The sequence below is a fragment of the Rhinolophus ferrumequinum genome, chromosome 28, assembly GCF_004115265.2.
Source record: "Rhinolophus ferrumequinum isolate MPI-CBG mRhiFer1 chromosome 28, mRhiFer1_v1.p, whole genome shotgun sequence".
Classification (NCBI taxonomy): Eukaryota; Metazoa; Chordata; class Mammalia; order Chiroptera; family Rhinolophidae; genus Rhinolophus; species Rhinolophus ferrumequinum.
Window position 1 is genome coordinate 3,800,658 of NC_046311.1, and position 16,161 is coordinate 3,816,818.

General features: G+C 57.4%; 2 protein-coding genes across 3 annotated transcripts; one reads left to right on the forward strand and one right to left on the reverse strand.

Moving 5' to 3' along the window:
- Nucleotides 1-684: 684 nt before the first annotated feature.
- Nucleotides 685-3,690, reverse strand: HDDC3 (HD domain containing 3). Of its 2 annotated transcripts, XM_033100279.1 has the most exons (5): nucleotides 2,665-3,690; nucleotides 2,248-2,502; nucleotides 1,903-1,958; nucleotides 1,550-1,790; nucleotides 685-1,270 (listed from the first exon to the last, which is right to left on the reverse strand). In XM_033100279.1, exons 2-5 carry the CDS (start codon nucleotides 2,357-2,359, stop codon nucleotides 1,140-1,142), a joined length of 540 nt encoding a protein of 179 aa, XP_032956170.1. In that variant the 5' UTR covers nucleotides 2,360-2,502; nucleotides 2,665-3,690; the 3' UTR covers nucleotides 685-1,139. The 2 variants fall into 2 exon arrangements, with proteins under 2 accessions (XP_032956170.1, XP_032956169.1); XM_033100278.1 differs by having other exon boundaries at nucleotides 2,248-3,690.
- UNC45A (unc-45 myosin chaperone A) lies at nucleotides 1,250-16,155 on the forward strand. The gene is made up of 21 exons (XM_033100277.1): nucleotides 1,250-1,377; nucleotides 3,698-3,901; nucleotides 4,106-4,267; nucleotides 4,501-4,537; nucleotides 4,829-5,004; nucleotides 6,742-6,834; nucleotides 7,234-7,401; nucleotides 8,661-8,829; nucleotides 9,120-9,290; nucleotides 10,305-10,476; nucleotides 11,010-11,310; nucleotides 12,075-12,169; nucleotides 12,402-12,543; nucleotides 12,890-13,030; nucleotides 13,233-13,360; nucleotides 13,542-13,608; nucleotides 14,050-14,163; nucleotides 14,398-14,513; nucleotides 15,255-15,372; nucleotides 15,463-15,618; nucleotides 15,771-16,155. Exons 1-21 carry the CDS (start codon nucleotides 1,375-1,377, stop codon nucleotides 16,026-16,028), a joined length of 2,991 nt encoding a protein of 996 aa, XP_032956168.1. The 5' UTR covers nucleotides 1,250-1,374; the 3' UTR covers nucleotides 16,029-16,155.
- The last annotated feature ends 6 nt before the right edge of the window (nucleotides 16,156-16,161 follow it).

Here is a 16,161-nt window from a genome sequence, read left to right on the forward strand (position 1 = left end):
ACCCTGGTCTATCTTTAGAGGATTACTCTGAAGTTTGTTTATCCGTATATGCGGGACTGTCCAGAAACGCGTTTTCTTTTCGTCGTCTTTTTGGTGCCTTTCGCCTCTTCTGCAGAAATTGCACTTAGGGCCTTTGGGTGAATAACCATAGTGGTACAGAACCAAGTGGCTTTGAACTAACAATTTCCTTGTCCCCCAGACGTACTCTGTTCAAACGGCTAATAAGCCTTTTTGGCTCACCAGCGACCAAAAAACCCATCAGCTGGTGACCCTCCACGCAGATGCCCCGCAAAGCACTGTCGCCTCTCCCAAACCCCGCCACTACTCGGCTCCGTGGGCGGGGCCCCGGGCCACTTCCGGAGGCCCCCGGAAGTTCCTGTCGCTTAGCAACCAAAGGAACCCACAAGATGATAGACCTGAGATCCTCAGTGGGGTGCGACCTGCGCTGTAAGGGACTCGCAGTCCCCCACTGGCCATAGCATGTTGCTGCTGGGGTCTCCCCCGTGCTCAGCTGGAGCTGCCAGTAAGGCGGTGGCACTGCTTTCCGATACATCTGTAACACGGTCCAAGTTCTTAACAAGAAAGACTACCATGTTTTGAGTACCTATGTGTCAGGCTCCATCAGGCACGTCAAGTAATCTAACCGTGAGAATTACTCAACCTTTCTCAGTGATAAGGAAGCCAGGCTCAGAGGGGTTGAGGTCCTTAACCTGAGGGACCTGTTTCAGGGGGCAGGGCAGGTATCCCACCTACCGGTTCCCCACTCCAGAGGCTGGAGAAGGAGAAGCAGCAACTTAAACCTTTACCCAAAATGCTTTATTTTCCATAGCGACCATAAACCAGTGGTTATATAAGCTCATGTCGCTGAGAAGCCAGAGATTCCACTATGCAAAATGGCCAACTGACCGGAGGCCTTGATGGGCAGTGAATGCATTAGAAGTGGATGGGGTGCATCTGTCTCCCACAATCCAGAGCTCAGCTTAGTGGGCAGGAGGCCTTCAGAGTGAGAAAAGACAAGTATTTTTGACTACTAGGCTGAGCGAACCAGGGACGAGCTTGGGAGGCACTGAAAGGCTGGAGCATGACTCCTCTGGCCTGAGCAAGGCTGGAGTCTGCCACTTGATGGCTCCAAGCACTGCTCAGAGTGTCAGCCCCCGCTCCTTAAATAGCTGCGTTAGAGCCTCTTCCAGCTGCTCGTTTGTTCCCTGAAGGCCCTTCACCACCTGCGCCGCCCACTCGAAGTATTCCTGGACTCGATGTTCGGACCATCCTGCATGTGAATGGACAGAGAACTGCTCACGGGACGTCCAGGACAGCACAGGACTTTGCCAGTTTCCTGCAGGGCTTGGTGCAGGGCCATGACACGACTTCTTGATGGTATGATTTGTCACAAAAACTTCCCTTTGACCCAGTTATAGATCAGAGTGATCTACTAGGATTAGTTTGGAGGACTTAACAAGAACACCCAGGTTTCTTTCAGGGGAACTGACCAACCTGTGCCTCCATAAGTAGACCCCCCTTTTCCCTCAGAGCAGGTGGAGGAGCCTACCCTCTGGGGTGCAGCGATTCAGGTCCCTCAGATTGTACAGCTTGTCTGCTAGCTTCACCAGCTTAGCCCCTGGGCTGCTGTGGGGCGCATGCTCCACCTGCAGCCGCTTTCTCTCCATCTTGGGCAGAGTCTTATCATCTGTTACTTCCTCCACCAGACGCCGGACTTGGGCCCCAAAGTACTGCTCCACCTCGTCAAGGGTGGTGTCTGTGTCCTCCACTGTGTCATGGAGCAGGGCTGCCTAGAAACAGGCTTCCACTCAGCCCTGTAACGCCAGCCAAAGGGTGCCCAGAGCTGGATGGGGCCCGGGATCCCCCTTCCCCAGCCTCCTGGCAGAGGAGGAGGAAAGTTACCTGTAACACCACGATGTCAGTGATTCCCGCCTCGTGGGTCAGGATCCGAGCAACACCTGACAGGGCAAAGGAGGAAGTCAGACCGGAGGGGGTCCCAGGGCAGCATGTTGCAGATTTTGTAGCTGGGTGACCTTGGGCAAGTCCTTTACTCTCTTTGGGTGTCAACCATACACAGGGAACAGTCATGCCCACAGCTCCGGGTCATTTGAGGTTTAAACACCAACAGCACCTGGCACAAAGCTTGGCACAGAGTAGGTGCTCGATGAGGTGCACGCCCTCCGCGCTCCCTTCCCGGTTCCCACCCCCTAGACGCCGCTGCGGTTGCTCCTCGGGCGGTGCACCCACCGATGGGGTGGTTGATGTAGGGGGTCCCTTCGGGGTCCTTCCGCCGCTGCCGTCGGTGCTTGCGAGCCGCGAAGTCGGCAGCCTCTAGCAGTTGCGCCGCCTCAGAGCCCATCGCGCAGGTGGGGCGGGCGTCTGCTGTCCTGAGAGCCTGGAGAGCCCCCAGAAGCCCAGCTGGAGCGTCCACAGCGCCCCCTGGCGCCGCGGAGGCCCGGAGATTGTGGAGGTTCGTCCCGATAGGGTCTGGGGGATGCCAACCTGGTGAGAGAGAGCAACTGGTGTGTGGGGCTACCCTCAGCAGCGCGGCCCCTGGTTCAATGCACTCTGCTGGGGGCGCAAGAAGAACATGACCTGGCTCTCTGAGAGCCTACAGTCTGAGGGAAGGAGGAGGACAGAGAAGAGGTAAGACAGTGGCCTCACAGTGTGCTGAGTCCGGCAGGAAGGCACATGGCAGGAACTGTCTTCTTTGCTCTCAGGTGCTGGGACAAAATTTGCATTTCTTTTTTTGTGCCATCGAGTTCCTGCTTCAATGCCTAGGCATCTGCTGTGGGCCCTGGGGTGATGTGTGTCACCACTGCTGTTCTGGGAGCATGAAGTTGTCAGGCCTCAGCTAGGCACTAGAACAACGCTTAACACTGCTTCTGGCCTTCTGGAGAAATTCCTTGTTTCAGGGGATGGCGGCTATGAAGTATGAGGGGTAAGAGGACCTGGAGATCCTAGAAGAGTTTTTTTCTGTGACTTGGGGTCGACGAATTGCTAAGTAAACTCCAATCAGACAGGTAGCTTTTGTGCTTTGGCTGGTCGGTTGCAAGGGGCTCCTGCTGCACTCGGGCTGAATTTGAGGCTCTGCACCAGGTCAATCTATCCAAGCTTCCGCCTCGCCGGTCCTCAGGTGAGAACGCCAACCCCAGAGCCACAGGAGCCCTTCCTTGGAGTTCCAGGATTTGGGGCTGTTCCTAAATTCCGGGTTGGAAGGTTTGTAGCTTACAGACTAGTGGAGAGACAGACCTCAAATAAAATCAGTTAAACACAAGATTACAAACAATTCTGTGAAGAAGGAGGCTGTGAAAGCGGAGCCATGCGTGTGTTGTGGGCAGGGGTCCAGACTGAGAGGATCTTGTAGTTCGTGGATTACACACATTATAGTCAGGGTTTCCAATCCTGCATCTGTCCATGGATGGCCTCAGGGTGCCTGTGAGCCCCCTGAATTTGTGTTTACCAATTCTGCATTTATCCGCGGAGAGGCCCTGTAGCCCAGAGGCTGCACCAGAGAGAGCCAGCATCCTGATATGGTGCCCTTTCCCACGGGCCCGGGCCTGCTCCTAGCGCTGGGCCTATACAGCCTGCTGCTCGCGGCCCAGGTAACTGTAGACGTCGCGCATTTCTGCCGCGGTCGGGGCCTGGGCGGGGGCGCCGTGGGCCTCCATCTGAGGCCTCCGCCGCGCGCCCCCAGCAGGTCCCAGCGCAAACACACTGTCCTCCCGGGCCTTCTCTGCGCCTGCGGGGCCGGCCGGCGCCCCGCCCCTTGCCGGCGCGCGCACGCCTTGACCCTGACGCAGGACTGGGGCGGGGCAGCGGACGGCGGATTCCGAAGCCTGGACGCGCCCGGCCCCAGAGACTGCGCCTGCGCTGGCCTAGGTCGAACTCCGCGATGACGGTGAGTGCTCCAGGGACCCCCGAACCCCAGCCCGCTATCCCCCCGCGCCATCACCACTTCGCACCTGCTTTGAGCATTCCCTGGCCGCCTCCTCCCCGAGTCTTAGCCCTCCATGGGGCTCGTCCCGACCTCCAGCCTCCTCTCCCCGGTTCCCGAGCTCTGTCCTGAGCCCACCTCAGACGCCTCCACCTCTCCCCTCCACAGGCCAGCTCAGTGGAGCAGCTGCGGAAGGATGGAAACGAGCTGTTCAAATGCGGGGACTACGAGGGCGCCCTGACGGCCTACACCCAGGCCCTTGGTCTGGGCGGGACGTCTCAGGACCAGGCCATTCTGCACCGGAACCGGGCCGCCTGCCACCTCAAGCTGGTAAGGGGGCCGGCAGCTCTTCCCCTGGCCTGTCCAGGTCCGGGTTTGCCCATCTGGCTGCTACATGGGCCTTGGCCGCACATTCACCTTCCTAGGCCACCCACACCTGTTGGATTTTTTTGGGGGCCTCCAGGTAGTGGGGGACCGGGTGACTGGAGAACAACCCTGCTGCCCTGTTACTGCCCAAAAAAGGAGATGAGCAGTCTCTTAGGCTCTTGTTTTTCCTCTTACAGGAAGATTACGACAAAGCAGAAACCGAGGCATCCAAAGGTAGGGCACGTGCCCTGTGTGGAGCTGTGGGGCTTCTGTGGAGGGCAAAGAGTCTGGATCACTGCACCCTCCCGTTCTCCTCCTTTCACCCCCGAAACACATCCACCTTCTCTCTTTCCCACTTTCTCGGGCATTTCCTTTTCTGCAGCTACCCTCACCTTTTCTGAGGCTGAAGTCCTGAGCCCCACCTCCATCCCCCCACCTTCCTCTGGCCCTCAAGATCTTTCCCTCCTGCTCTTGCCTGGAGACGGTGGCCTCATGGGTGCTGACAGAGTTCCCGTTTGTGCTCAGCCATTGAAAAGGACGGTGGGGATGTCAAAGCACTTTACCGGCGGAGCCAGGCCCTAGAGAAGCTGGGTCGCCTCGACCAGGCAGTCCTAGACCTGCAGAGATGTGTGAGCCTGGAGCCCAAGAACAAAGTTTTCCAGGAGGCGCTGCGCAACATTGGGGGCCAAATTCAGGAGAAGGTATGTGAGTGACTGAGAGACAGCATGGATCTGAGTGGTGGTAGAGGGACACTGGGAAAAGGACCTGGGTCACAGGTGTAAACACAGTTCTGCAGACAGGAGGTACTGATGGCACCTGAGCTTATAGAGGGATGCTCGGCCTTGCCAGTGGGTAGGCAAAGCAAACTACAATAACAGCAAAGTGCTGTTTCTTTTGTGGTGTGTTTGGTAAACATTTAAAGTTTATACACTTTTCTAGAAGGAAGGAGGCAGACACTTAAGTGGTGAGATGGAGGGGACGTGGGCCCCGCTCATGGCTGTTGGAAGGGGTATAAGTTGGTACAGCTCCTTGGGAGAGTACTTGAGCACATCTCTTAAAATCCTAAATGAGCATATCCTGTGATCCAGTATGTTTTCTTGTCTCCCTTTGTCCGGATCCACGAGCAGGAGTGTGTATGTTTATTTCAGCCTTGTTAGTCTTAATGAAAAACTTGAACTTGCCTAAATGCTCAGCCATAGGGGAATGGCTTAATCAACTGGGGGATGTTCTTACTACAGGATCGTATGTTGTGACCGAAAGTGGGTAGGTCCACATGTATAGACATGGTAAGCTGACACTTGTTAAATGAAAAAAAGCAAAATATACACTAACACAGGTAGTATAACATCATTTATGTTAAAACGATCCCCTGCATGTACACACAAAACAATACCATATTTTTTTCTGTTTGAGTTCTCTTGGGTATGTAAATATGAAGAAAAATAATTTAAATGATACACATCAAAATGATGACAGTGTGACCCCTGGGGAAAGGAAAGGGATGGGGGACGCTTTTTAAAGGAGACTTGACTTCATCTGTTAATTTTTTAAATCAAGCATTGTTTGTGTGGCACGTATATTTAAAAATTAACGTAAGATAAAAGATTCTAAAGACTATCATGATCTATAGCCAAGCTTAAATTAACCAGCTAATTTAGTGTTAAGGTGCTGACACAATGGAAGCAAGAAATACGATGGTGAATACCTTTTTGAAAGGTTGAGACCTGGGAAGGCAAATTGTGTTCCTCTCACTGTCAGGTCTATTTGATTAGCAGGGTCTGCCTAGAGCCCTATATTGAGAAGGATTGGGAAGCAGGTCATCTGGGCCTGGCAGGAAGACTGCTGTGACTGATTAGTCATGCCTGCCATGGATGCAAGAGGAGCGGGGGGCGCACAGCATACATGCTAGTGTTGTGCCACCATCCATGCCCAGGACTGGGCATAGTAGAGGGCCTGGGTGATCTTGTTCATTCAGATTATTTTTTTAAACTGTCAGAAAGAGAATGCTTGACTTAAAGGGAGTATTAGCAACTGCCCCTGAACCGCTCGCTCCCTTGCTGGAAGTATAAATGCTGAGTTCAGTGCCACACATGGTGGTGCATCCATGCTGTCACACCATAGATGGGAGTGGGTAGCCTTGTGGCTAATAGGATGCCTCCCCTTTTGAATGGCACTGCCTTCAGCATGGGTGCCGCCCCTGCTGCCCAAGCGGGAAGTTGCTCAGAGAGGAAAATAGCCATGGGAAGTTCAAGAGAAGCTGTCGAGCGAGTCTCTTCCTGCCCGAGGTTACTTGGTGCCAGCCGTAAGCCCAGACATCCTCGCGGTGCCACCCAGGGATAGGAGCCATGCCCTAGGAGGAGCCAGAGAGGACAAAGAGGGGCTGTGTTGTCTCTGGCTGAGAGAGGTGATTCCTTCCATGCTTCGTCGGTTTGTCACAGGTGCGCTACATGTCCTCGACGGATGCCAAAGTGGAACAGATGTTTCAGATCCTGTTGGACCCACAAGAAAAAGGCACTGAGAAGAAGCAGAAGGTATGGGGCCTGGACTGAGCGAGAGAGAGCTGCACTCCCGGTTCACAGAGTCCGGGCAGGAGCTCAGAGAGTCTGGGGCCTGAGTGTGAGCCCGGGAGAGGGAACCAGTGTGCACTGAGCGCCGTGTCGGCCAGGCCCTGTGCAGGAGCTGGATGTACAGAGGGGACTCAGGCATTGTCCCTGCCCTTCAGGCTCTGCCAGGGACTCAGGACCCCACGCTGAGAGCAGGTTCTTCCCTTTACTTACAGAGGAAGACACTGAAGTTCAGAGAGATTCAATTTGTGGCCAAGGTCACTCAGCTGTTGAGTGGAATCAGGGAGGGCCAGAGTTCAGGGCCTCTGCCTGCCTGGGCCTGTGCTCCATGCCGTGCCCATGTTCCACGTGTGGCCTTTGACACAGGCTTCTCAGAACCTGGTGGTGCTGGCCCGGGAGGGAGCTGGAGCTGAGAAGATCTTCCGGAGCAATGGGGTGCAGCTCTTGCAACGCCTGCTGGACACGGGAGAGACGGACCTGATGCTGGCGGCTCTGCGCACGCTGGTCGGCATTTGCTCTGAGCACCAATCACGGGTAGGTGGGTTGGAGGGTGTAGTTACTGCTTCAGTCTGTCCGTCCATCCATCCGTCCATCCATCCACCCATCCACCCGTCCACCCTCATTTTATTACAAAAAATGTCCCTTAAGGCAGCGTACAAAGAGACATGTAACGAGAGATGAAAAACTTAAAATTTAGGCTCAAACATGATTTGGGATGAACTGGGGCCGGGAAAGAGCAAAGCCACCCACTGATACCTGAGCACTTGCTTGGTGGGGCGGGGGCGCTCCGAGTGCGAGCTCGGCTTTCCTGCAGCTGCTCACAGAGACCCCTGGTCACTGACTCACTCACTGTCCGTGTGGTCAAAGCAAGCTTGGTGCTAAGAGCAGGGCACCTGTCTTTCCTTGACAATCTGACGTGCATTTCCCCGGAGGGGGGGGGTTCCTCACGGCGAGTGACGTGGTCAGTGATGGCCCACAGCGTGTTTACTGTCGAGACAGTGACCAGATATGAATGGCTGGAGCCTGAAATGACTATCAGTGTAGACGTGGGTGTCCAGCACACACATGTCTGCGAGAACAGCCCTGCCCCAGCCGTGTAGAGAAGTCCGCACCCCAGCGCTTCCTGAGCTGGCTGGACCCAGAGGACAGGGACTTGACCCTTGCTTGCTTTGAGAGGAACCCACAATTCCTAGGTCAGGGGTGGAACTGTGAAATACTCTGTGAACACGCTTAACGCAGGCTATATTTCTGGGTCTTCGAGAACTAAGATGGTAAACCCGTGTGGATTCCGTCTACCTCCCTCAGCCTTCCTGCCCTCCCCCATGTGACCTGGGATAGACCCACGTGGACCTGCAGGGGTTTCCAGCTTAGAAAGGGGGCGGAGAGGCCTGTGGTCCGTTCCATGCATGTCCACATCCCTCAGAGGTGGCACTGGGGAGGAACTGGGTGTCCTTGGCCTGGGAGAGCTTTGTCCAGGCTGATGTGTCTCCTTCCTGGGGAGACATGAGCCGGAATGGCTGCTCTCAGGGCCATGGCCTTCCTGGGCTTCTCTGACGGGAGCCGAGGAGAGGGGAGGGGAGGTAGTGGTGGCTCCTTCTGGAACATTTGCTTTCCAACAAAGTAATCTAGGCATTCCCCCTGTCACACCCTCAGTCAGGCCACACTGTCTTCCCTTGGAGCTGCTCCTTCCCTGCAAAGGTTGTCTGCCCTGGCCACACTCACAAGCCACAGTTAGGGATCTCTGTGGCTGCTCTTCCCCAGCTGGGGGCTCTGCCCACCTCTCTCCCACCCAGACAGTGGCGACCCTGAGTGTGCTGGGAACTCGGCGGGTCGTCTCCATCCTGGGCGTGGAAAACCAGGCTGTGTCCCTGGCTGCCTGCCACCTGCTGCAGGTGATGTTTGATGCCCTCAAGGAAGGCGTCAAGAAAGGCTTCCGAGGCAAAGAAGGCGCCATCATCGTGGGTGAGTAGAAGCAGGTCTGTGGTCCACTGGGTGTTGCTGTCATGGAGGGGAAAGGGCTGAGCCAGCCGGGTCTTTCGGGGTCAGGCTTGCCGGTGCAGGTTTTTCAGGAATAGGGCTTGGTGACAGTGTTTTACTCTAGAGTCTCAGCAGCCAGGGTACAGTGAAGGCTGGAACCCAGCCCGGAGCCCAGCATCCAGGTCGCCCTCCCTGTGTCTCCCTGGTCTCTTGGGGAAGTTCAAAGGTCACATGCCTGGGCCACGTGGAACCCACTAATGTCTTCTTGTTGCCAGATCCCACCCGGGAGCTGAAGGTCCTCATCAGTAACCTCTTGGAGCTACTGACTGAGGTGGGGGTCTCGGGCCAAGGCCGAGACAACGCCTTGACCCTCCTGATTAAAATGGTGCCCCGGAAGTCTCTTAAGGACCCCAACAACAGCCTCACCCTCTGGGTCATTGACCAAGGTAGGTGACACTGCTTTAGAAATAGAGAGAAAGCGCCTGGGTGTCCGTGTTGCATCTTGCCCGGGTGGCTGGGCCTGCTGATCCCCAGGAGTGGCTGCACCCAGCCATGTGCCTGCACTGACCTGTACCTGCGGCCTGACGCTTAGGTGACTCAGAGTTAGACACTAGCCGTGAACATGGACACATGCACACACAGGGAGCAGGCCTGTGAGCAGGTGAACGGGAGCCTGGGTCAGCTCTCTGTATCTGAAGGTTTTTTTCAGCGAGCGGGTGTTAACTTCTGTACTCAAGAAAAAATATTCAAGTTTAATATCTGAAATCACACTGCTGTTTTCCCCTAAAAGATAAATAAGGAAAGCTTGGCAAGAGTCTCTGCACGAGCACGTCTATTGGGTGCTCACCTTCCTTTGTTACCTCAGTGATCCTGTGAGGTGTGACTGTGATTTTCCCGTTAGTTTTACACACGAGGAACCTCAAAGCCCCAGCGCATTTGGCCCCACGGGCAGGGCTGGCACGCAGACCTCACTTCTGAGGTCCTTCCCTGACCGCATAGCTGCTTCCATTGGCAGCGGATCAACCAACCAGGCTCTCTGAACCTGCCCTCCACGCAGCTGTGTGCTCGCGGGAGCCTCGTCCCCCCTGCGGCCTCGTCCCCCCTGCGGCCTCGTCCCCCCTGCGGCCTCGTCCCCCCTGCGGCCTCATCCCCCCCTGCGGCCTCGTCCCCCCTGCGGCCTCGTCCCCCCGGCGGCCTCGTCCCCCCTGCGGCCTCATCCCCCCCTGCGGCCTCGTCCCCCCTGCGGCCTCGTCCCCCCGGCGGCCTCGTCCCCCCTGCGGCCTCATCCCCCCCGGCGGCCTCGTCCCCCCTGCGGCCTCATCCCCCCCTGCGGCCTCGTCCCGCCGGCGGCCGTCTGCACCCTCCAGCCTTGCCCACCTGCTTTGCTGCACATCTCCCATAAACCTCTTCCCTTTGCCTGTTGGGTTAGTGTTCTGCTTCTAAATAGGGTGTCTTTCCAGGTTTGAAAAGGATTCTGGAGGTGGGGGGCTCAGTGCAGGAGCCTCCTGGGGAGCTCACGGTGACGGCAAACAGCCGCATGAGTGCCTCCATTCTCCTCAGCAAGCTCTTCGATGACCTGAAGTGTGATGCCGAGAGGGAGAATTTCCACCGACTGTGCGAAAACTACATCAAGTAAGCGGGTCAGCGGGTCGGCTCACTGCCACGGGTTCCAGCAAGAGCTCTGCTTCCTCGGGGAGGGCCAGCAGGGCCAGAGCGCTCCTAAGGCCTCTATTACTTGATCCACAGTGACCTCCCCAGGGACCTTCTTTCTCAGATCAGTTCTCTGTAATGCCACGGATGCCCTCAAGCACCTACTGTGTTTACTGAGCACTTCCTATGTCTCTTCTGACCCAGCAGAGCAGTGTGACAGCTGTACCTTAAGGAGCTTACAGCTGGGCGATGACAAATTATGAAATGAGCGGAATAATTTTAGATCTTAATAATAAGTACAGGAAAGGAGATGAACAGGGTGGTGCGTGAAAGGTGGTGTCTTCCGGGAAGACTGGCATGGAAGCCTAGATAAGGAACTGCTGTCTGGAGGGGCGGCCTCATCTTCCTGCTGGTGGCTTTTCTTGCTGTTCTTCCCAAGTAGTGCAGATGCCTGGCCAGTGGAGGGGAAAGGAGATACGGCCTTGGTGTGACAGCTGTCACTCTGTGCCCCCCAGGAGCTGGTTTGAGGACCAAGGGATGGCCGGGAAGCTGCGGGCCATCCAGACGGTGTCCTGCCTCCTGCAGGGCCCATGTGATGCCGGGAACCGGGCCCTGGAGCTGAGTGGCGTCATGGAGAGCGTGATCGCTCTGTGTGCGTCTGAGCGAGAGGAAGAGCAGCTAGTGGCAGTGGAGGCCCTGATCCATGCGGCCGGCAAGGCCAAGCGGGCCTCGTTCATCACTGCCAACGGCGTCTCGCTGCTGAAGGACCTGTACAAGCGCAGCGAGAAGGACAGCATCCGCATCCGGGCGCTGGTGGTGAGATGGGTGGGGCTGGGCTGGGCAGGCGGGCCACCACGTGGGGGTGCCTGGGTGGCTGGTGTCAGGGTGCGGGGACAGCACACTCGGAGGAAATGTGGGAGTGCAGGGTCTTGTCCAGGCCGGAGGCCCGGGCCCTGGCTGCTCCTCCCACAGGGCTCTGGGTCGAGTCAGAGAGATGAGCCTCAGGCATCTCTGTGGGACACCTGACTATGCAGGCAGCACACGCTGTCCCTGGAGACCATGGGGGAAGCTGCAGGAGGAGGTGATGAAGGAGTCTGGAGGGCTGGCTGGGCCAGGCTGGTCAGAAGGGCGGAAAGGCAGGGCCTGCAGGTGGCCCCAGGAGCTGGTGGTTGGGGTCTGTCTGGCCTCCATGAGCCCACGGCAGCCGTGCACCCTGGGGCACTTAGTCCTGGGTTTCTACATCCCATAAGGATCTTGGCCTTGGCTGAGGTACCTGTCTTCTCCCCACACACGTCTTAGCTCCACCAGTAAAGAACTTTTTTATTGTATGACATGGACAGGAACAGAGCAAATCCCAGGACAGATCAGGACGGACAGCATAGTGGCCAATGTGTCATCCTCTAACCAGGTGCCGCATCACGTGGCCATCCCAGTAGATCATTTTGCTGTGAAATGCTCTAGGTGGTAGCCTCCAGAGAGCGTGGCAGAGTGCCAGGGAGGGAGCCGATGCCAGGTGTGCGGGAGCCCAGCTCTGCGTCCAACCCCCGAGGCCAACCACTGGTTCTTGTCTCTTCTTCCAGGGACTCTGTAAGCTCGGCTCGGCCGGAGGGACTGACTTCAGCATGAAGCAGTTTGCCGAAGGCTCCACTCTCAAACTGGCCAAGCAGTGTCGCAAGTGAGTCATTGGACGTTGCTGTGACTCCCTACCTGTCAGCTCGACCTCAGCAGAGGAGGGGCTGCGTGAAGGGTGGGGTCTCCTCTCCACCAGGCAGACCCTCCTGGTCCTGCCATGTGAACTGCTTCCCTGTGTTGAGGGGATGCCCAAGCTTCTGGTGTTGCCCCCTCGGTCCTGGTATGCCCCCTCTCACCCCCATATGACGGCCGTCCACTACCCTGCGTGTCCCCAGGTGGCTGTGCAATGACCAGATTGACGCCGGCACTCGGCGCTGGGCAGTGGAGGGCCTGGCCTACCTCACCTTTGACGCAGACGTGAAGGAGGAGTTTGTGGGGGACGAGGACGCCCTGAAAGCTCTGTTCCAGCTCAGCCGGGTAGCTCCCTGGTTCTGCAGGCATCGGGGACACCGTCTGGGATTAGAGCTCACCAGGATTTCGTGGCCCCGGGGCGGGAGGGAGGGCTGGCAGCCTGAGTGGCTACTGTTGCGTGGGCATACTGGTCCACACCAGCAATGTCGGGAGGACAATCTCTGGAGGAGTTGGGGAGGTCAAGTGTGTGAGCTCCCAAAGTCTGGGGCCAGACCGGAGCCTGGGGACGTCCCAGACTCATCCTGGTGCCCAAGTGGTTCAGCCGAGGGTAGAATTGGGGGCCTGGGCAGCACTGATCCCAGTGCTGCTGTGCCCCGGGATGGCCCACTTACTGTCCCCCTGCTCCTGGCAGTCCGAGGAGAGGGCGGTGCTCTTTGCAGTGGCCTCGGCACTGGTGAACTGCACGAATAGCTATGACTGTGAGGAGCCCGACCCCAAGATGGTGGAGCTGGCCAAGTATGCCAAGCAGCACGTGCCCGAGCAGCACCCCAAGGTAAGGGAGCCGCTAGAGTGGGTTTGGGGGTGTCTGCATCATTGGGACCTGTTGATCTGGGGTATCCACAGCAGATGAGCCTTCCTTTTAAATGGGTTTTTTCCTTGTTTTCACGTTCATCAATTTGTGCTGTGAGGAGGGGCCCCTTTCTTTCCCTGTCTAGTCGGCCGAGGCCCCTCTGCTAAGCCGCCTCCTTCCCCAGGACAAACCGAGTTTCGTGCGGGCTCGGGTGAAGAAGCTGCTGGCGGCGGGCGTGGTGTCAGCCATGACGTGCATGGTGAAGACCGAGAGTCCTGTGCTGACCAATTCCTGCAGAGAGCTGCTGTCCAGGTGAGCCCGCCTCGCAAGCCTTGAGGCTGCTGCCGTAACTGCAGAGGGAGCCGTCCTGGTGCTGTGGGCCTCGGAGCGGGGCCCCTGCATGGCTGCCTTCCTTCCCTGAGCCCAGAAGTCGAGCGTCTGCTGCCAGAGCCCCGGGCCCGCTCCCACCACCACCACCGCCTTCTCCCCGCAGGGTCTTCCTGGCATTGGTGGAGGAGGCAGAGGACCGCGGCACTGTGGTAGCTCAGGGAGGGGGCAAGGTGAGCTAATGGACTCCTTCCTTGTGGTCTGTAAAACATGAATTAGTGGCCGCTGTGCCAGATGTTGGTGTTAGATGTGGAACGGAAAAGCATATTTAACGGCCAGCAGGAACGTGTTCCTGCTCAGTGAGTGAGGCTGATGAGGGCAGACACGGTGTGTGCTGAGGTCCTGAGTTCTCTTCCTCTCTGTGTGTCACTGACCCCCATGGCCCCAGCGCCTGACACAGTCCACGTCTAGTCCGTAAATGTACTTCAGGAAGTGTTTGCATAGCTTAATGGGAGATCTCAGAGAGGTGACGAGGGTCTGAGCAGGGGCTGTCGGCAAGCCTGGGGCGTGAGGAGGAGACAGGTGAGGGCGGCACAGTCAGGGCATCAGGGCCTGACAACTTGGGCCTTGTGCTCCCGAGCACGTCTTGGACACTGCAGGGCTTCTCCCTACAGGCTCTGCTCCCGCTGGCCCTGGAAGGCACCGACGTGGGGCAGACAAAGGCAGCCCAGGCTCTCGCCAAGCTCACCATCACCTCCAACCCAGAGATGACCTTCCCTGGAGAGCGAGTGCGTGTCTTCCTGCCCCAGCCCTGGCCTCTCCTCCACCTGCTCCCTCACTGGGCCCTGATGGCCTCTGACCTGGGCTGTGGCTCCTTCTTAGGACCGACAGGAACTGGCAGCTTTGTTGAGCCCCCAGATGGGGAGGGTACCCTTCTCTTGGGGTGGACCACCACCTGCAGGGTCGGTCGGGTCAGTGGGGGCTGGAGCGAGTAGCCCTAACAGGTGGGGTGCATATCGCAGATCTATGAGGTGGTCCGGCCCCTTGTCTCCCTGTTGCACCTCAACTGCACAGGCCTGCAGAACTTCGAGGCGCTCATGGCTTTAACGAACCTGGCGGGGATCAATGAGAGGCTCCGGTAAGGCTCCTCGGGCCGTGGACTTTAGATTATCCCCAGTAAAGTGCTTTTCAGTTTGGAAAGCACTCTTCGGTCATTGCTGTACCTGAGCCTCACTGTGAGTCCACTGTGTCATACAGTGAGGGAGAAAGTTCCCTGAGGAAAAGGCACTGGGCGGTAACAGTGCTGGCTCTGGAGTCAGACTGCCTGGGTTCGAATCTTGGCTTCTCTCGTTACTAGTGTGTAACCTCAAACAAATTACTTAGCAGTTCCATGCCTCAGTTTCCCCATCTGAAATGGGATGGTTATAGTAACTACCTCATGGCATAGTGATGAGGAGAATTAAATGAGAAAATGCATGAAAAAGCACTTAGTACGAAGGTGCCTGGCTCCCTGGCTCCCAATCAATACGTATTAGCTCTTATTACTAATTGTGAACTTGGCTACATTACTCTCTACGCAGCCTTGGATTCCTCTTCTGCCAGGTAGTCATGATAAACACACCTGCACCTTCACCTTGGGGCCGTGGGGAGTATGAAGTCAGGTAGCCTGAGAGCTGGGTTAGGGTCCCCAGCACTCTCGTTTCCCGACTCCTAGTTTATAGAGGATTTTCCGTGGTCCCTTGCTGGAAACCGCCACAGTTCACACGTGGTGCAGGACGGTCGTGGGCGTTGCCCAGGGCTGGACTGATGGGGACACGAGTGTGGTGGCTGGGATGCAGAGGCCCCCATGATGCTGACCTTCCCACCCTGGGCTCCGCAGACAGAAGATCCTGAAGGAGAAGGCTGTGCCCATGGTTGAGGGCTACATGTTCGAGGAGCATGAGATGATCCGCCGGGCAGCCACGGAGTGCATGTGCAACTTGGCCATGAGCAAGGAGGTGAGGGCTGGGCCCGGCCGTCCTGCGCACGCGCCCGCGCCCCGGCTGGGCTTGGCCCAGCTGACTTGGTCCCCTCTTGTCTGGCCACAGGTACAAGACCTCTTTGAAGCTGAGGGCAACGACCGGCTGAAGCTGCTGGTGCTGTACAGTGGGGAGGACGACGAGCTGCTGCGGCGGGCGGCCGCCGGGGGCCTGGCCATGCTCACCTCCATGCGACCCTCACTGTGTAGCCGCATCCCCCAAGTGGTCAGCACCCCTCCTCTGCGGGGAGGGGAAGTGTCCTGGAATCCCCAATATGGCACTGGTTGGGGGGGCAAGTCCCAGGGGGGCTGGTGTGCCCCCTGCCAGGGTTCATAACGCCTCTTGCTCAGGGGGTCACACTACCCTGTTTCTTGCAGACCACACACTGGCTGGAGATCCTGCAGGCTCTGCTTCTGAGCCCCAACCAGGAGCTGCAGCACCGAGGTGCCGTGGTGGTGTTGAACATGGTGGAGGCCTCACGAGAGATCGCCAGCACCCTGATGGAGAGCGAGATGCTGGAGATCCTGTCAGTGCTGGCGAAGGGCAAGGAGGACCCTGTCACAAGGGTGGCCACGGCTTGCCTGGGGAAAGCAGTGGAATATGGGCTCATCAAACCCAACCAGGATGGAGAGTGAGGGGCTGTCTCATGCACACGCTACCTGTTGCAGCATGGAACGAGGACATGCATGCTGGTACCTACATGCTGGTAGGGGCTGGGATGCTGAGCACTCTGGTCTCTCCTCCCCAGTTGCCCTGTGATGTCCTCTG

What these genes read in the sequence shown, in the direction of transcription:
- UNC45A (XM_033100277.1), top strand. An exon ending in GGTCGAACTCCGCGATGACG is followed by an intron (nt 3,902 to 4,105) that starts GTGAGTGCTCCA and finishes TCCCCTCCACAG; the next exon opens with GCCAGCTCAGTGGAGCAGCT. An exon ending in TGACCTTCCCTGGAGAGCGA is followed by an intron (nt 14,164 to 14,397) that starts GTGCGTGTCTTC and finishes TGCATATCGCAG; the next exon opens with ATCTATGAGGTGGTCCGGCC.
- HDDC3 (XM_033100279.1), bottom strand. Translation starts at nt 2,359, where the DNA reads ATGGGCTCTGAGGCGGCGCAACTGCTAGAGGCTGCCGACTTCGCGGCT. An exon ending in CTACATCAACCACCCCATCG is followed by an intron (nt 1,959 to 2,247) that starts GTGGGTGCACCG and finishes TTGCCCTGTCAG; the next exon opens with GTGTTGCTCGGATCCTGACC. An exon ending in CTGACATCGTGGTGTTACAG is followed by an intron (nt 1,791 to 1,902) that starts GTAACTTTCCTC and finishes GCCTGTTTCTAG; the next exon opens with GCAGCCCTGCTCCATGACAC.